Source organism: Rhipicephalus microplus, chromosome 7, assembly GCF_043290135.1.
Source record: "Rhipicephalus microplus isolate Deutch F79 chromosome 7, USDA_Rmic, whole genome shotgun sequence".
NCBI lineage: Eukaryota > Metazoa > Arthropoda > Arachnida > Ixodida > Ixodidae > Rhipicephalus > Rhipicephalus microplus.
In genome coordinates, this window is record NC_134706.1 from 64,119,382 (window position 1) to 64,136,541 (window position 17,160).

General features: G+C 47.8%; 1 protein-coding gene across 1 annotated transcript in view; it reads left to right on the forward strand.

Moving 5' to 3' along the window:
- LOC142767485 (uncharacterized) overlaps positions 1-16,234 on the forward strand; it is a 49,946-nt gene extending 33,712 nt beyond the window's left edge. Inside the window, exon 2 of the mRNA XM_075869215.1 lies at positions 16,086-16,234. Within this exon, the coding sequence (XP_075725330.1) occupies positions 16,086-16,100 (15 nt within the window). The 3' untranslated portion in view covers positions 16,101-16,234. The remainder of the gene's footprint in view (positions 1-16,085) is intronic.
- The last annotated feature ends 926 nt before the right edge of the window (positions 16,235-17,160 follow it).

Consider the following 17,160-nt stretch of genomic DNA (forward strand, 5'->3'; position numbering starts at 1 on the left):
TTGCTGCTGCTGCTGCTGTTGTTGTTGCTGCTGCTGTTGCTGCTGTTGGTGCTGCTGCTGATGCGGCTGTTTGTTGAGTCGTTTTCTGGACGCAGACTGGGCTCGACCCTTTGAGGAAGCCCGTGACTTGGATCTTGAACGTGAGCGTGATTCCACTGACGAGTCCCGCTCGGAGCTGAACCAGCGTGGATGGTGCCTCCGTTTTGGCTGATCCACTCGGGACCTCCTAGGCGGAACGTGTTTAAGCTTCTTCTTGCACATTTTGTCACCTGTCATATGGTCCTCACCACATATCACGCACTTAGGGGTACACGCGTGTCCTTGTGCGGGTTCACGTGTTCCACACGTGGAGCATACATTGGCGTCGGGCGTTGGGCACACGTCAGTTCGATGCCCTGTGGAGTGGCATACCTTGCAAGCCTGCCTCGTAGGCTTGTGGGGATAACAGATGGCTTCCGCTCCCATGAAATAGACGCACCTAGGCAGTGTGCTGCCCGTGAAGGTAATGATGGCGGTCTTCGTAGATCCGAGCATGCGTGCCCGCTCAATCTTGACCCCCTGTGTTCTCACACGGAGATTCGCCATGAGTTCTGCTTGAGAAGTCCCCGACGGAATACCATGGACTATGCCTCGTAGGACGTCCTCAGGATCCGCCACATACGAGTTGAATGAGTGCACTCGTCCCCTGATATTCAGATGCGTGATCTCTCGCAGCTCTTTGGCTACATGCTCGTGGGGCGTCGATACGATGATAATATTCGAGCCCGGGTGGACGCGCAGCATGAAGCTACCACCGTCGAAGTGTCGGTGGCAAGCGTCTATCACAGCGGTGGAAAGTTCATAGCCGAGTATGTCTTTTACGGCGAGGCCTTTGTGAGGCCTAAGGATGATCTTTATGTCGTCCTTTGGCAGGGGCGGGAGCGGACGGCGACTTCTCGTACGACGTCGGCGCTTCACCTGACTTCCCTGCTTCGGTGGGCTGCTTGACGAGGCGTTGCACTCCACAGCTTCTGACGCGTTTTTCTGGTTTTTCTTCTGGTTCTTCTTTTGCCGGCGTGTCAAAACCGTGTGCCAGCCATCCTCCGTCCATGCGGCACCATCGTGGCGTTCCCCTGCAGACACATTGTCGACTTCTTCGGACGAACCCTGCGGTAACCAGGTCTGAACGTCCATTTGAGTGGTTTCTGTAGCAGACTCCTCATCTGTGTGAACCAGTGGCTGCTCCTGAGGAGACCTCGGTGTTTCCTGAAGAGCGTCCATCCGCCGACGCTTGAGACGCGACCACGACGCAGACGCCGCTATGCGGCGGTGCGTCTGGCCGGGCGCGACGGTCGCTGCCTCGAAGTTTTCAGCTTGCAGAAAACCGAAAAACAGCCACTCACCGCTGAAATTCGACGTTCACTGTTCGCTGTACTTTCACGAATCCGATGCACTTCAAACAACCAGAAATCGCCGAAAAACCATAGAAAATCTGCGGAGCCGATGCGACGCGCGTCCGCACACCGTGGCCCCCTAGCGGCCGATCGGGCAGTGGAAAAGTTCCACATATTTTTATATGGGACATATTTCACGGTTCAAACAGATCACCAACCGTTGCAGTACTTATCTCGAGCAAAACACCTCAACAGCAGAGTTCTGCGGTGGAGTTTAGTACTGCAAGAGTACAACTTTCACGTAGAACATATAAAGGGATCCGAGAATGTTGGAGCCGACTACATGAGTAGGTTGCAGTGAATATGTTCTGTGTGTTATTATTACAAGGTTATGCTTGTGTGGTGGACTGTTACTGGAGTTAATGACTGTATTTGTACTGTTCTTAGTTGCTGCCAAAAACTTTTTTTTATTGTTGTTGGTTGAATGTTACGTTCTGTGGACTCGGTGTTTCGACGTGAGACATGTCAACGAAGAAGCGGTGTGGTGCCATCGGTGTGTTGTGATAGCTTGTGTGGTGCGCATCGAACGACAGTTTTTCAACGGGAAAAACTTCTTCGAAAGGGGGCCATTGTGATGCGATGGTGATGCGACTGGTGCGCGTAATTGTGAATGATTGAAAAGTGCGCGAAATTAAAGGATGACCGAGTGCACGTGCTGGGTCGCCTGAACAACGACGACGCCGAGGACCGGTACACGTGAGAGCGTGGAGCGCAAGCATCCAAGACCATAAAGCAAACAAGGGCCAATGGCTGATCACCACGGAGTTTTGAAAGGCCAATCGGGACGAGACAAGTGTGCCCCAGAGGAAGCCAAGCCTGAAGGGCAAAAAGAGCTAGGAGTTCGAGGTGAACGAGGCAAGAGGAAGGTCACAGCTGGGAGCTGAAGACAGGCAGTCGGGTGGCAGACCTGAGCCTTCTGGACTTCACCCGGTCTGGACCTCCGGACAACGCCTTCCAAGGACGGCGAGCTGCCTCAACGGTCGAGACCAAGGCCTGCAGATTCCGGTGCGGGTGCAGCAACGGCAGTTCGGGTCACGGGCCTGAGCCTTGCAACCAGCCACCTCATCGGGCGAATCTGGGCCGCCACAGGCATCACCGAGCGAGTCCCGTTCCATCGTCGCCGCCAGCGAGCATCGGTACACGCCGTCGCCACCATTACAGCAGCAACGTTTTGGTGAGATCGAACTTGCTCTCTTCCCTGCACCGCCGAATCACCGCGTCAGAACTGCATCATGTAGCTGTGACTTTCCGTCGGCAGTTTCGGGACTTTAGATGTTTGTTTTCCTTCTAAATCCCGCTTTTAGCCAGCTACTCATTTCTTGTAGTTTGTGTTTGAGTTTTGCTTCAGTTCTGCAGTAAATGTTTAGGTGTTGTTTGTTAAGCAAACGGCTTCGTCTTTATTAGAAAAACTCTCCGGGGCTCAACCAGGAGAAACAAATCAGCAACAAGAACCCGCATCACACCGACTGCTGCTTATCTGGACGTACGTACTGCAGATCCGAAGTGACTATTCAAGCATTGCTGATCAATGCCTTGCTACGAATGTAATTAAGCAACTTAGAAGTAGTATTAGTAGTAGCAGTAGTAGTAGTAATATGGTACGTGTAGTAGTAGCAGTAGTAGTAGTAATATGGTACGTGTAGTAGTAGTTGTAGAAGTATTTATAACAGTTGTAAGTAGTAACAATGGTGGTTGTAGTAGTGGGGAGAGTAGTAGTGAAGAATAGTAATTGATGTTGTTGACCTTGTGTTTATTATATTTTATATACAATGTACTTAATATGAATGGGTGCGCACAAAAAATGCCCCATCCTAAGAGACTATGCAAAAACAGCCAAGAGGCCATTCATTGAGCTGTGCGGAGGTGGTGAGTTCAATTCCATGCACCGTCTGGTAGAAGTGCGGTATAAAAATTATGTGCAAGGGAGGTATAGGTTAACACGAACATAGCCATCCTGCATGATGCCCTGCTTTGGGCGGGTGGAGAGGGTAAAACAGTAAGATAGGAAGAAGGTAGCGAAGGAGAAAGGTATTTTTGAAAACACAGTGCACACACCAGCTTAATTTGATCGGCTTGGATTGCCGAAATTGGTGGCTCGACGTGGTTTGCGTGATAAATAAAGAGTATACAGAATGCGACGGGGAGCAGCATCGACCTCACACCTCAGAACAGATAGCTGACGCATGCATGTATAGCCAGGGTGAAATGACTACGGGTCTCGATGCAGATAAGATTAAGGGCTGCTTCCCCAGGTACCTTGAGATAAAGGTTTCCCGGACTTTTTTTCTCTAATATTCGCTAGTAAGGCGAACTGTGTCACTAGTGAACACAACAGAGGCACGAATTGAGTTGAACGTTTTCCCACACCGAGTCGTCTGCAAACTTTACACGTCCACTTTGCGACCTGAGATTTGGGTGCACCTTAAAGAACCCCAGGTGGTCGAACTTTCCGGAGCCCTCCCCTACGGCGTCTCTCATAATCATATATGGTGGTTTTGGGACGTTAAACCCCCAGATATCAATCAATCAATCGCTTTGCTACCTGCACGAGACACGAGAAACAATTTTCACCTCTTCTTGCTGTTAACCTTCGCTTCAAAGACATAAAGACGGCATAAGGAGGATCTCTGGATTGCGACTTTTGTGGCACGTAAGCGACAGCTTCCAGCTCGCTACTCGTGACCATATTTGTCGCGATCACAGCATTCAAGTGGTGGGATGCCTTTAGCGAGAATCATGCATCTCATTGCAAATTCACACGCCACGTCCAAGAGAATCGGATGTATAGGCCGGGAAGGTCGCGACTCTCATGGCTAAGCCACTTTTGTTATCTCTCTAAACTAACCCCCCATTCAGGCGCGCAATGACAGATCACCTTCCTTTGCGCCGCCCCGCTGCGGTAACAACTAACTATACAGCGCGTCCCAGCAGCCTCGTCACCGTCTTGGCTTTCGGCTTTTAGCCGTATCCACTTGGCGTCCTTCTTCGCTCGACCGTCAAGGTCTTCCTCTCCTTCCTCGCTCCGTGCACACACCGCTTCGACGACGTAGCGGACAGCTGTTTAGGAGTATACGACCGGTGTCTTGCGTGCGCGCGCACTCGAGGTAGTTCGCCATGTCAAGCTATGACGTCACCCACGGGCTATTCCGCCGGATACTCACTGCCCCTGCCAAGTTTTCCGCGTGAGCGTTACTTACTACAAACCGAGAGCGGCGATGAATTGAACACGCGTAGGCGGTAGCTCGCTTACGTTTTTAGCAAGCACACGCCTCGAGTCTACGACGTGAGTCACCAGACCACTCGCATCTCGGAGGTCGCGCAAACAGACGCCTTGGCGTTGAGACGGCTAGACCGCGTCACGTGATTCGTGAATGGAGCCGGCCGGCTAGCTCATTCATTCACGCGATTCCCGACCAGTGAGTAAGCGAAGAGAGAGAGCAGGCCACGACCGCGACGAGACGACAAGCAAATTAGCAGCCCATTCATTCGTTCTTCGCGAGGAAAACACACACACATTCGGCTTCCAACTTGGCAGCGAGTTGAATAGCACGCGCCTCCAGCTTACGCTTAAACACTATGTTCGAGAAAAACATGCAACACATCCAAAGCCTTTCGAGGACTTGGCTTTAAGAAGGCGTCATCCACGTCAAAATTGGTCGCCAAGCGTCTCTTTAAAAGTGATTCTACGGTATCTTTTTGTTTGTTTCGACCGCGTAGAAAAAATGTTTTGGTAGCTGTGAGTCATCTTGGCACCGTTTTCGGCCGTCGCTCATCTTATTAACGACGCGCGTCTCCCAACGAGGTCGAGGAGGAAAACGGAAGAGAATGACCCGCGGGACCAGCTGCTGCGGGGGTAAACACGAAGCGATTGCCAAGAACCTCGCGTCTTCGTTCGGGCGCATTTCCTTATTTCGAGAAGCTCTGGCATGCATCGGCACTTATGTAATTGCAGGTGTACGTTATACAATAATTCACGCCCCCCCCCCTCCCCTCTCCTACCCGACAGCAGTGGCATTTTGTTTTGCTCAGAATGACTCACCGAGTGTAGAGGCCTACGTTAGACAGACATACACGAAGCTGTTTTGCATGGAATGCTTCTCTCCTGCTCCGAGAAAAAGAAGGCCTCCCCTCCGATTACGTCAATAGGTAGAAACGCGATTTGCTCCGCTTCCATGTATGGCGAGGCTGTGAGTAAATAACGCGCATATCTTACATGGAAATGTTCGAACGCCTTAAGCGAGGAGCGTTGTGGTTGCTTTCTTTATTCTGGATTTTTTTTTGCTTGTGCTTGTCGTTCCCAAACGCTGACTCAAATACACGTGGTATTCTTTTTGCTTTTTTGGCTCGGGCTAATATGAGTCACACTTGCTCAATCTGAACTGTTTAGTCAGCCGAACTTTATAGCCAGCTGTCAATACACCATCGAAGTAACGCCCATTCACGGCGCTGTTTGTACTCAGTAAAGCTGAAACGCCAGCTTCGTGAAGCGGCCTTGCGGGCATGTGAGCAACACGACAGCAACGCTAGTGTGTATTAACAAACGATCACGTCAACACACCGCCGAATTATTATGGGATTACTCCCAAGTCTCCTGAAATCACAGGAAAGAATCCGCGCTTGTTCCATTTCACAACAGTGTTGGAATCCAAGTAACGCGAGGCTTGTTCGAATCAGCTAGATCGCAGCAGCATGCACATCACCACAAGTCTCGTCGCTAGAATTATTTAGATACAAGACGTAATTCGTATTACCCAAACTCAACAAAGTTGCCGATTGGTTTGTAGTATGCAAGTTTGCTCCTCCGAATCGTAAAAGAAAACGCAGGGAGAAGCGCGCTCACTAAAAACGAAACTATAGGCTTAGTACGTGAAGGCTTGTTCGTGCAAATTGGATTGTGCAAAGAGGGAATCGCTGAGTATTGAAATGTCTTCGCGCTAAGTTTGAGGTTGTGCTCCCCCACTCTTTGCTAATCAGTGGTGGATAGGAGTAGGTGTACTCTACCTCTACAGTACTTAATGAGCGTCCTTGCCGTCTCGCATAATCGGCGTGTCGTAGCTGCTGTGATTAACTGAAACTTACGGCGTTTCCTTCACACTGAAGTTCAGGCTTGTCAAAGCTTATTTAAGTGTCCCGTTACTGAATATATCGTTCATTTGTTTGTTCTGGGAACGTGCTGGCGGGTTCGGTGCGTCGTGGCGGTCAAAAGCGCCATGACGTCGTAAACTCGCCGTATTTTTGATTAATTCTGCGTGCTCCGCCGAAGTGGAGAATCCACTCAAAGAGGCTCGTGCCCCGGGCTTTTTTTCTAAAATTTGTGACAGGATGGTGGAACGCGCTGTTGCGCGCACACTGCAGTCGTTTTACGCATGTCACAATTAGATACAGGGTTTTTCAAGAAATGTATCTGATATTTTTTACTTAAACATTACAGAAAGGAGACGTCGGCGTGTATACTGTTAAAGAAGGCATTTTCAGATGCTCGTGAATGTTAATCACGGTAGTTATATATGAAAATTAAGGCAATTTGTAACCAGCGTAACTAACCGATCGAATTCGATGGGCGAATTCAAGCTCTTCCTGCAAGTAATCCACCGTCACTTTGAATTTTCCAGAGACTGCCACTGGTAATCACCGCGGAGCGATGAAATCTGGCTAATTTAGCAGGCGAAACCGGCGCCCCACACAAAAATCTAACCCGGCCCCAAGCACTTACATTAAGTCTTTTGCAAACGCGGATGTACCCTACTTTGAAAATGTTACACATCATGTACCCTGATCTATATCCAAGTAATTAATCTTTGTCCACATTGTGGGGAAATAGCTTCATTAGAACACATGTTCTGGCAGTGCACCGAATTCGCTCATATATCGAACATCACCTCTGCCAGATGGGAGGCGGCAATCCGCAGCTCGTCCTTGGCAGATGAGCTCTGGGCTGTCCACCAAGCCCGCGAGGCGGATGAGGAGCTTGGCATCTCAGTCCCCACGTGGAAGCTGCCCGCAACACAGTGATCTGTGTTTTGGAGGACCAAATAAAAGTTTATCCAATCCAATCCAATCCAAACCGGCGCCCCAAAGAGCGCGTCTATATATTCACTTCAAATGCGCCTTCAGTAACGACACTACTTCGTTCTCTCGCCGTCGCCAACCGTCAATTTAGACTCATCGCTTCGTGGCCGCTTCAAGTTTTTCATACTTTAACTCTTAGGGTGATGCTGAAGTATATAAACGCCTTCACATCGACCACCAGCGGTCGTAGTTACCCTTTCTACCCATAATTAGCTCAGGAAAAAAAAATTCCTGCGTACAGCCCTAACTGTATCTGAGGCACGGCTTAACTCCGAGAGGAAGTGAGGATAGTCGCGTAATAAGGAAGAAGAGGAACGACGCTTTCGTCGGGGCACCGGAAGCAGACAGCCTCTCGCGACAGCAGCAGACGAAACACAACGCTGACGTTGCTGGCGTCGTCACTACTACGGCAGTGCAGCGAACCTTTCACTACGGCAACCACGAGACACGCAGTCGGGCTGTTTACGAAAAAAAAAAAGAAAAAAACACCAGGGGTGGATGCTCTTCTTTTTCGGTGACGTCACGGGATCCAGCCACGTCACTCGTCCCCTTCATTGGGGCGCAACGCGACAGAGAATACAGGGTGAGCGTAAAAAAACGAATGCAGGGAGGAACACAGAAATGAGCAGTCAAAAACAGGACTGTCGTGACGTCACTGGCCCGACGGCGGTGACGTCACCAGGCGCCGGAGATGAACGAAAGAGGGAGGGACTGGTGGTGCTGGTGGCGGCCGGTTGGGGAGTCTACAGGGGTGGCGGCGGCCACTGCGAGTCGGCGGAGCACGTGACCGGGTTTTCTCTGAATGGCAAGACCTCCTTGCCCACATTCCAGACTCTTCCTCTCTCTTTCTCTCTCCTTCACACTGGCATGTGAGGAAGAGGAGAATGGGGGGAGAGGTGGTAGTATGATTTCTTTTTTTCATACTGTAGGAGGGTGAGGCAGTTGCAGAGGTGGGAAGAGGCACTCGTAGCATTGCTGCGATGGTGAATGAGGAGGTTGGTTGAGAGTATAGTGGGGAGGAAGCCAGTTTCGTGTGTCTCCGGGCGGCGGCGGCTGCTATGGCAGGGAGGAGGGGGGTCGCCATTGCTTGTGTGCCGGTCGGGGTGAATGAACTGGCCCAGCGTCGGCGACTGGGCGGCGCGCTGGCCCGATTGTCGTCGTCGCGGGGCTTCCGCTCCGTGCGATCACCTGCTGCTTGTGTGTCTGCTGTCGGTGCTACTTGCGCGGCTGGCTTTTTTTTCTTTGTTCCGGACAGCGCTCTTCGATGCCTGAACGCCCGCCGATTTATTCATTTCCTCAGTTTCAAGCCTAACTTTTTCTTGGGTTTGCTATCCGATTTCTACGGCTTCAACGTATACGTCGAGTGGTTTTCTTCCGCGACCTATCGTCGAAACTGGCCGTCAACGTTAAATGTGTCCATAACGGCAGAAAATGGGGCTAATTGATATTGCTTCGGGAAAGTATGGCGTACTGAAAGCGAAAACTAACGAAGGCGCAGTGTTGTTAATTTGACGACCATACTTTCTCCTACTCCATAACAGAGCATTCCTAATATATTTACTGCGTTCAATGTGCTTTCCAAAACGCTGTTGGGACTTTGTTCCAAGCATTTGGTGAACTATGCCTCATTTCTACTCTGTAACATCCACGCCTTTATCAGGTCGCGGGATCGAGTCCCGGCTTTGGCGGCTGCATTTTCGGTGCAGGCGAATACGCTGTAGGCCCGTGTGCTCAGATTTGGGTACAAGTTAAGGATCTCCTGGGAGTCGAAATTTCCGAAGTCCTCCACTACAGCGTCTCTCAAAATCATATGGCGGGTTTTGGGACGTTAAACCCTACGAATCAATCAAACATCAAATCCTCCACCTTCTTGTAAAGCCCTGTTTAGGGTCCTTAAAGATCAGTAATTGATGATGATGATGATGGTGGTGATATTTCGTGGTGTGAGTGAGCATCCGGCAGTGAAGAAGAGTTACAAATGGGGTTTATGGAGTTCGCTTCCTGGGTCGAAACTCGAGAACTTTTTAGTTCCGGACAGATGACGGTCGTAAAAGGATCGCCAGTCGTAGCTTTGTTTTATTCTTATTCGCTAGTAATCTGACATGATTCAGGTCCATGTGTTCTATCCTGCCTACCTCGTATCTGCGAAAACCTCCTGGATCGCGTGTGGTCAGCGTGGAAAAAAAGCTATGTGTTGATAAGCAAGGAGAAAAACCAGTGTGTACAGACGTGCGGAGTGTGGTGAAAGGGGGACGGTTGCCTCCACTGTGGAGTTTCGAATAATGTATTTTACTACTGACAACCATTTTCGCACGTTATACGCTATTGACCAGTGTTGTCTGTTATGTCAGAAAAAAGGCTTCCCATGCTGATTGCCACCCCACTTCAGCGGATACAATCCCTGCGTCCCACCTGCTACAAGTTATGCGGACTCCAATGCTAGGGTGTAATAATCGCTTGCGCGCTAGATTACTGATAAGGCAATGAAACTAAAGAAAAGTTCGTCAAATGAAGTAATGTTAAAGGAGCCTGGGGTCCAGTGCCGTTGAGGCTAAGGGAAACGTGACTGACGGACGAGAGCGGAAAGCAGAGGCTGCCTTTATGAAATGAATGACCACAACACCTCATTGAATAGAAAACAAAAACAAAAACTGTTGAAAAATTGATTTGCTGCACAACTCGAAGGAAAACGAGGGAGACAGGAAAGAGCAAACTGCGCTCTTTCCTGTTTCCCTTGTTTTCCTTCAAGTTTGTGCAGTAAATCAATACTTCAAGTATGAACCTACTAGTCTGCAAATAAGCATTGCTTCAACAAAACGGTTGGCTGCTTGGCGGTGCTGTTAGTCGAACCCAGAACCTGACAAATTGGAGGCGCGCGTCACAACCACAGGCACAGAGTTCTCGAGACCTCGCGAAGTCTCCATGCCACATTCCGAGAAGAAGCAGGGGCGCCGACATAAGTGGGTGCTGCTGGCAAAAGAACGAGAGAGCGGAAAAGTGGGAACAAACGATGACAACGTCACCTACCGGGAGAGTAAAGCGAAACTGGCTCGTGGGTCGCTTTGCCGGTCTCCCTATGCGGCTCGCTGAGGAATGGGAAAGAGAGAGAGAGAGAGATAGAGAGGATAGGCAGGGAGGTTAACCAAGCTTGGCTCGGTTGGCTACCCTACACTTGGGGTGGGGGAAAAGGAATAATAGAACGGAAAGAGACAGAAAAGAAGAGGAGTAAGAAAGAGAAGCATGAATAGTCAGCTCGAGACTACACAGAACTGTGCGAGAAATGGGAACTCCGAGAAAACGGGTAGAGTTGTTCTTCCTCCTCCATGGGCGCTTTTTTTTTTTGTTTCTTGACAGGCTGCATTGCTTTTCTGGGGCCGGCGGTGGTTCGGGGTTGAGGAACGTTTCGTCAGGGGGCTAGTTGCAACGATTGGTTCTTCATTTTACCAGAGTCCTTCAATGCTGAAAAGTATTGAAGGACTCTGATTTTACTTAGCGGAGACGAAGACGTTGGTTTAGATGAAACGGCGGCCTTGATACAGAGTTCCCCCCACCCCCTCTTTCTCTTTCTCGCGTACACGCACTCTTTTATTTTTTTTTTACCTTTCTTCGGTATCACATTTAAGGGAGTAGAATGACTGAAAAAAAAACAGTGACTCTACCATTTCAGTTCATACGATTTCCTACTAATAGCTGTTGAAAAGTAGCTGTTCTCGTTGTAAGTTCGTAGCCGAGGAAACCCTTGACTTCATTCTCTGCTTGTTTTTACATACAACTATGCTGATATAACTAAGGACGAGCTGGTGGAAATGTGGACGTACTGACTGTCGCGATTGTGATAGACAAACAGATAGATAGATGGATAGATGGATAGATAGATAGACAGATAGACAGACAGATAGATAGATAGATAGATAGATAGATAGATAGATAGATAGATAGATAGATAGATAGATAGATAGATAGATAGATAGATAGATAGACTGGCAAAAAAGATTGTTATGAATTTATCGCGTGTCCTACGCTAGCGCTGCACATACGAACTTGGAAGGGTGTGGAGGTGGTTAGTCCTTTCAGGCAGCCCCCGAATGCGAGTGCATGGTAACAGCGTCTTAACGGATTTTTTTTTCTCACTGTTTATTAACCTTGAAGATCATATTTCTTCTTCATTATACATTATTGAGTTTTTTTTCATTTGTTATTCTATGTTTCATCATTATAGTTCTTTCTTATGATGTAGCTGTTGGTGTTGCATTTCCTTATCTATGCGAACAACAACAAAAAGTGCTTATGAACACCCACCTTATGAACACCCACTTTCATCTCACAATCGCTTCTCACTACAATAATTAAGAAAAATGTCAGGAAAGCTCCGCGTATGAAGGCTCCCCTAAGTTACACGTGCGCTGCCATCCAAACTTCGGAACGACCTAGAGTGGCGACGCCAACGAATACTACATTCTAACTCTTCGGCTCCCGAGAGAAAAAAAAAAAAAAAATATGCGGAAGCTGTAAATGCTGGCGCTCCAAATTCAACCTCGAAGAAGTAAATGAAATCCTAAAAAAAAAAAAAAGATAGAGAGAGAGATCTCCAACTGAAGTGAATTATAGGGACAGGATGAAAAATAAAAAACAAAGAGGGAACAAGTTACAACATAAAATGGTCAAAAGGCTGGTGATGATAACTCGGGCAGGACGTTGCTCGTTTTGTCCTAACGGGATTTCGCCGAAACGGAAGCTATCATCGTGTGCGGCCGTAGACGTCGCCCTTCCGCCCCCCCCCCTTTCCCCTCAAATTTAGGTGGCGCCGCATTGTCGGCTTGGCTCTTCCGAATTTCATGTGAGAACTCGAAATTTTACGGCCAAGTTGCGGTCGTAAAATTTTACGGCTATAACGCAGCCGTAAAACTGAGATAGTGCTTTAGCCACGTTACGGTAGAAGTACCACCGTACATATTTCGTATTCCCATTATCAAGCCATTTTACTCCGCATGCAATTGTTGCTATTTTATTCAAGTATTATATGCAATATGAAAGTTATCGGATATCACCTAATTCACCGTACATGTTAGCACTTCTTTTCGGTCTTACTAGATATTTATCTAATGTGTGCCTTTTCATTTGCATTTGGTGCCGCATGTAACTATTTAACTTTATTAAATAATACGCTTTTCTTTTGGCATTTATGCACTATTTACATACTCGTCACGTACGTTCTAGTTATAATGTCATTCACCTTCAGCAATTTTAACACATCCTTATGTAATGGATCTTTTACAACTGGCTAAAGATTCGGAAGTGTGAACACAACACCGTGGTACCATTTCTAATATCCAATGCAAGAAAGGAAGCCACACTGTTATCTCAGCGAAAATAACAATGCAAAACAATGAAAATGAAAGCAGAAAAAAAAATAAAAGCGTGCCATACCAACAGCACTCGACTTGAGTTCAGCTTTATTATCTGATGTCGCGTATGTCAGCTTTGCCCGCTTAAAAATGCGTGTAATTGTTGTCATTGAACGCTGAGGTTTAGCAAAATGATTAAGAATTAATAGGGCTTTATCAACACAAGTATACGTGACAGCATCACTCATGTCAGACTGATTGAAGATGAAGTTTCGCTGTTCGAATTGTATACGTAGCCAACACGTATTTTCAAAGATGTGGTCTATAGTCTACAAAATGTATTTGCAATAGTATATTTGCTACCGTCGTATAAGCACAGTGTACTAGGCTTTATGAAATGCTCTTTTTAAGCCTCTTTGAGCTGTCGAGTTCTAAACTGAGTGTTCAAGGGTCTAATTGAGCTTCCTTAAAGCGTTCACCAATAAGAGGCACTCCACTTCCAGTGTAAAGATTCGATGGTGTCTGATCGGGTATGAGAACGCACTTAAGCGGACGAAGGGAGTCACTCAGACGCCGGTGAGACCGAAGTTTATATGCCACGGTTAACTAATAAGTTAGAGTGGTCACAGATACACGCATCCCACTTCGCGCTTTTCGCTGCGTGACATTGTTGTTGCGTAGTACGGTATATCAGGCGGAAGTAATTAGATGTATACAATTCACAATATATTTGCGTAAAACACCGGGGGCTGCGTCTAATGGCCTATAGTGTCCTGGAATGCGACGCAACGGGGTTGTTTTTGTGATCGCAAGCGCTTTTGGCGTGTTGTGGTCGTTGGTTTTTTTAAAGAGAGAGAGAGAGATGGCGTAGAGGGAATACTTCACTGAAGAGCGCAATGATCAGTCAATGCATGTGCACCTACTTACTGTTCTGCACGGGAGACGGGAGGAAAGGTCCTGGCGTAGTGGACCGCAATACGTGTAAAAAAAAAGAAAAAGAGAACAAAGTCTACGTCCTGGAATAGCTGTCCTACAGAGACGATGAATGTATGGAGTATGGGCAGTTAAAGTAGCGTATGAAAACGAAAAAGAAAGAGGAACACATATATGCAACGCATAGTTTATTGATTGGGGGATCAAAGTTTGCTAGAAGAAGAATTGATTCGATGTGCAAAAACGACCTTTTTTTTTTTTTTGACACTCTCAATGGGCAGGGCTGCAGAGATCAAGTCAATGGGTCTTGGTTGAGATCTTCTGGGCGATCTTGGTTTTGTTGTCGCTTGTCTCTAAACTGGGCACTCGTGCAAGATGTGCTGCTGACTCCACGGCGCCATATTTACCGCTGGGTCGTGTTAGACATTGTGATGTTCTTGATCTGAGTTCTGGGTAATTCGCGTTAAAGAATTGCAGCTGCCTGATAACGAAAACGAGCTTCTGTTCCTGTCCATGAGCACGTTAGGCTATGTAACAGATGAGAGCTCCCTTCCATTAAAAAATAATATTTTCATGTATTTGCTCTGCACATTAACTTTTGCATCGCCTCATCAGCCTTGCTATTGGCAGTGACGCGATGTACCGAAAGCGTTTGTTGTTACACCACAAGTTTAACGTTGAATGGCAAGTGGTGACTACCCTAGGTCTGTCGCTGAGCAAAATATATTTACTTGATTTAGTGGCTCCAGTGACAGTGCTTTGTAGTGCTCGGGTGCGATTGTGGACGTTGCCGGATTCCGCCACATCGCCAAGTTTCGTAATGGTAATATTTTAAGCTAATCAGAGAGACCATAACAGACATCTCAGGCAATAATAGTTGAGCATTCACGGAATCCAGCAACATGGCGACAGAATGTCCATACTGGCAAAATGTCCACAATTACAAATGGTCCATATTGGCAAAATCTTCATAATAGCACACCTGCCCGATTTTCGACTAGGGTTGCTATTATAGAGATTTTCAGACTCCGCCATGTTTGTCATCAAGTTTGAAAAAAAAAAATAGTTTGTCGTCTTGCGAAAAAATGTGGACTCCAGACTGCAGCTTCTCGCCTGCGCGAATCAGTCCTCAGCTTGCTTGGCAGTCGGCCATACGAAAATGTCGCCCAAGTTTGTTGGGGTTCGTCCGGAGACGCAAGCCAAGCCAAAGCCAACAGCAATCGTTTCGACTCGCGTGGGGGCTTCTTCTACGGCCCCACTTCGGTGGAATTTAGCCAGGCGCGCCGTTGCGGCCGCCGCCGGCGCGGAGTGTTGCAAGGGCATCAGCGGCGACTGGAGCGTCGACGGCGGCGCGTGGGTGAGCGTTTTGAGGAAGAGAAGTGGTAATGTGCGACGAAGAGGGGGAGGAGGTTGGGTCGGCGGCGGAAGGTGGAAGTTTAGACGCCCGATACACAGACGCTCTGCAGCAGGCGCTCGACGGCTAGCGGCGGCGGCTCTCTGAAGTTGGAGGAGCGGGCAGGAGGGAGGCACTTGTTGCTAGGCGCGATGGCTCCCCTTCATCCTCGTGATGATGATCGCTCGCTCATCGTAGAGTTTTGACCGCACAATGAGCTGTTTTAAACTTAGCGTGCACTAAGCTTTGCGTGAGCGATTGTCGCCACTGCGAACGCTATCCTTTCAGATTACCCACGTTAAGGCGCTGAAGTAGCGTATCGTACCGAACGAACCTTATTTCTGCGTACCCTAAATTCCAAAACTGCCTAATGTGAGCTGTCCGAGTAAAATCGCGTGTCGAAGGGGGCCAAGTTGTGCGGGTGTGTCCTCTGCGGCTTCCGTGAATTGGATGCCAAACATTAGGCACGTCAACGTTTCCGGCTTACAGTTGTTCCCGCATATTTTGACAGACATCGGGAATTATCGAGGCCGGAGAAATGGTTGGATGGCTCCCCCGAAATCATGAATCGAGGCAGAAAAAAAATATTTTAAAATATTACCACTGCCCGTACTTGGCAAGACAGCTGTGATTCAAGTCATTCTATAAGCTTTTCTTGATGCTTTTCTTGTTGCTTTTCTCTGTCATGAAGTCACTGCATTGTGGAACCTCCAAATGTCGTCCCATGCCGGCCGGAAATGGCGGTATACGTATCATCTCAATGGATAATACATGTGTAAATGTTGAGCGAATTCGACTATCTTTGCTATTAACATTTTGATAGGCCTTGTTCGATCAGCCGCCAGCCAGTTTGTATGTCGATACTGAAATTCAATTATATCTTTCCTCTTATTTTTACTTTCGTTTTTGCAGTGGTGCCAATGCTGATCGCTGTGGTCCGTAATCAGTTCGGAAGGACCTCGTCTCATTAGGGCTGCCGTGGGCCAAGCTATCTTGACGCCCCTCAAGCCAGGTGATTTAGGACGCCTACTCAGAAACTCTGTTTTGTAGGGCTGACACCAACCCTGCCAGGCGTGCGGTAAGTGGACATCGTGTTTAATGTTTTGCATTGTTTCTCTAATTTTGGAGGGTTTTCTCACTCGAAAGAAATTGTGATTTGGAAGCAATTTACAGAGTATTGCTTCTGTTTCAGCAGCAGGTGTCAAGTTTGCGACCACTAGATGTCTAATAAATAAGTACATAAGGACATATCTGTACATTTATTTATTTTTCATTAGGCGACGGATCCGTGCTACAAACAGCAGGAAAGAATACTGCCAGGTTTTATAGCGTTCTGAATTATGTACAGCCGGTAATGATTTTGTTGCCATAGCTCTCTATACTTAACCTGGACGTCCAGGTTCAAAAGGTGATCACAGTTTACTCTGACATAATCATCTTCAGGGACATCACGATAAGTTGCGTGGTAACTTCCGGGAAATGAAACCGAAACTGGCCGTAGAACACCTTTGAAGATTTATCGCAACCCTCTCAACTAGGATAAAAGTTTTTGTATTATTTTTCATGTTTCGGACGTTTATACACTTCATGATTTCTCGGCGTAGTTTCGGTGAAACCTAGGGTTTCCGCAGAACCCCTCCTCGGGGTTCCGCGAGCCACCGATTAACATTCCCTGGTTGGCAATCGCCAAGTCACATAGATGGGAAACCCGAGGTGAGATCGATCTAAAGAACTTCTATTACTCACGTCGAAGTGATATCCCGCCTCAGTCCGTAACAGGAACTCGCGGCAAATTTCTTGTCACTTAAGAAAGCTTATCAGTGTTCCCTGGGACCAACATGCTTGAGAAACTTCGATCTAATGCACATGCGAAAAAAAAAAATAGAAGCCTGTGAATATTACACTGAGCGTGAAATAATGAGCCATGAACGCTTAAATAGGCAATATGCGGATGGCAATACTCTGCGAAGTTTCCGCGTCTAACTTA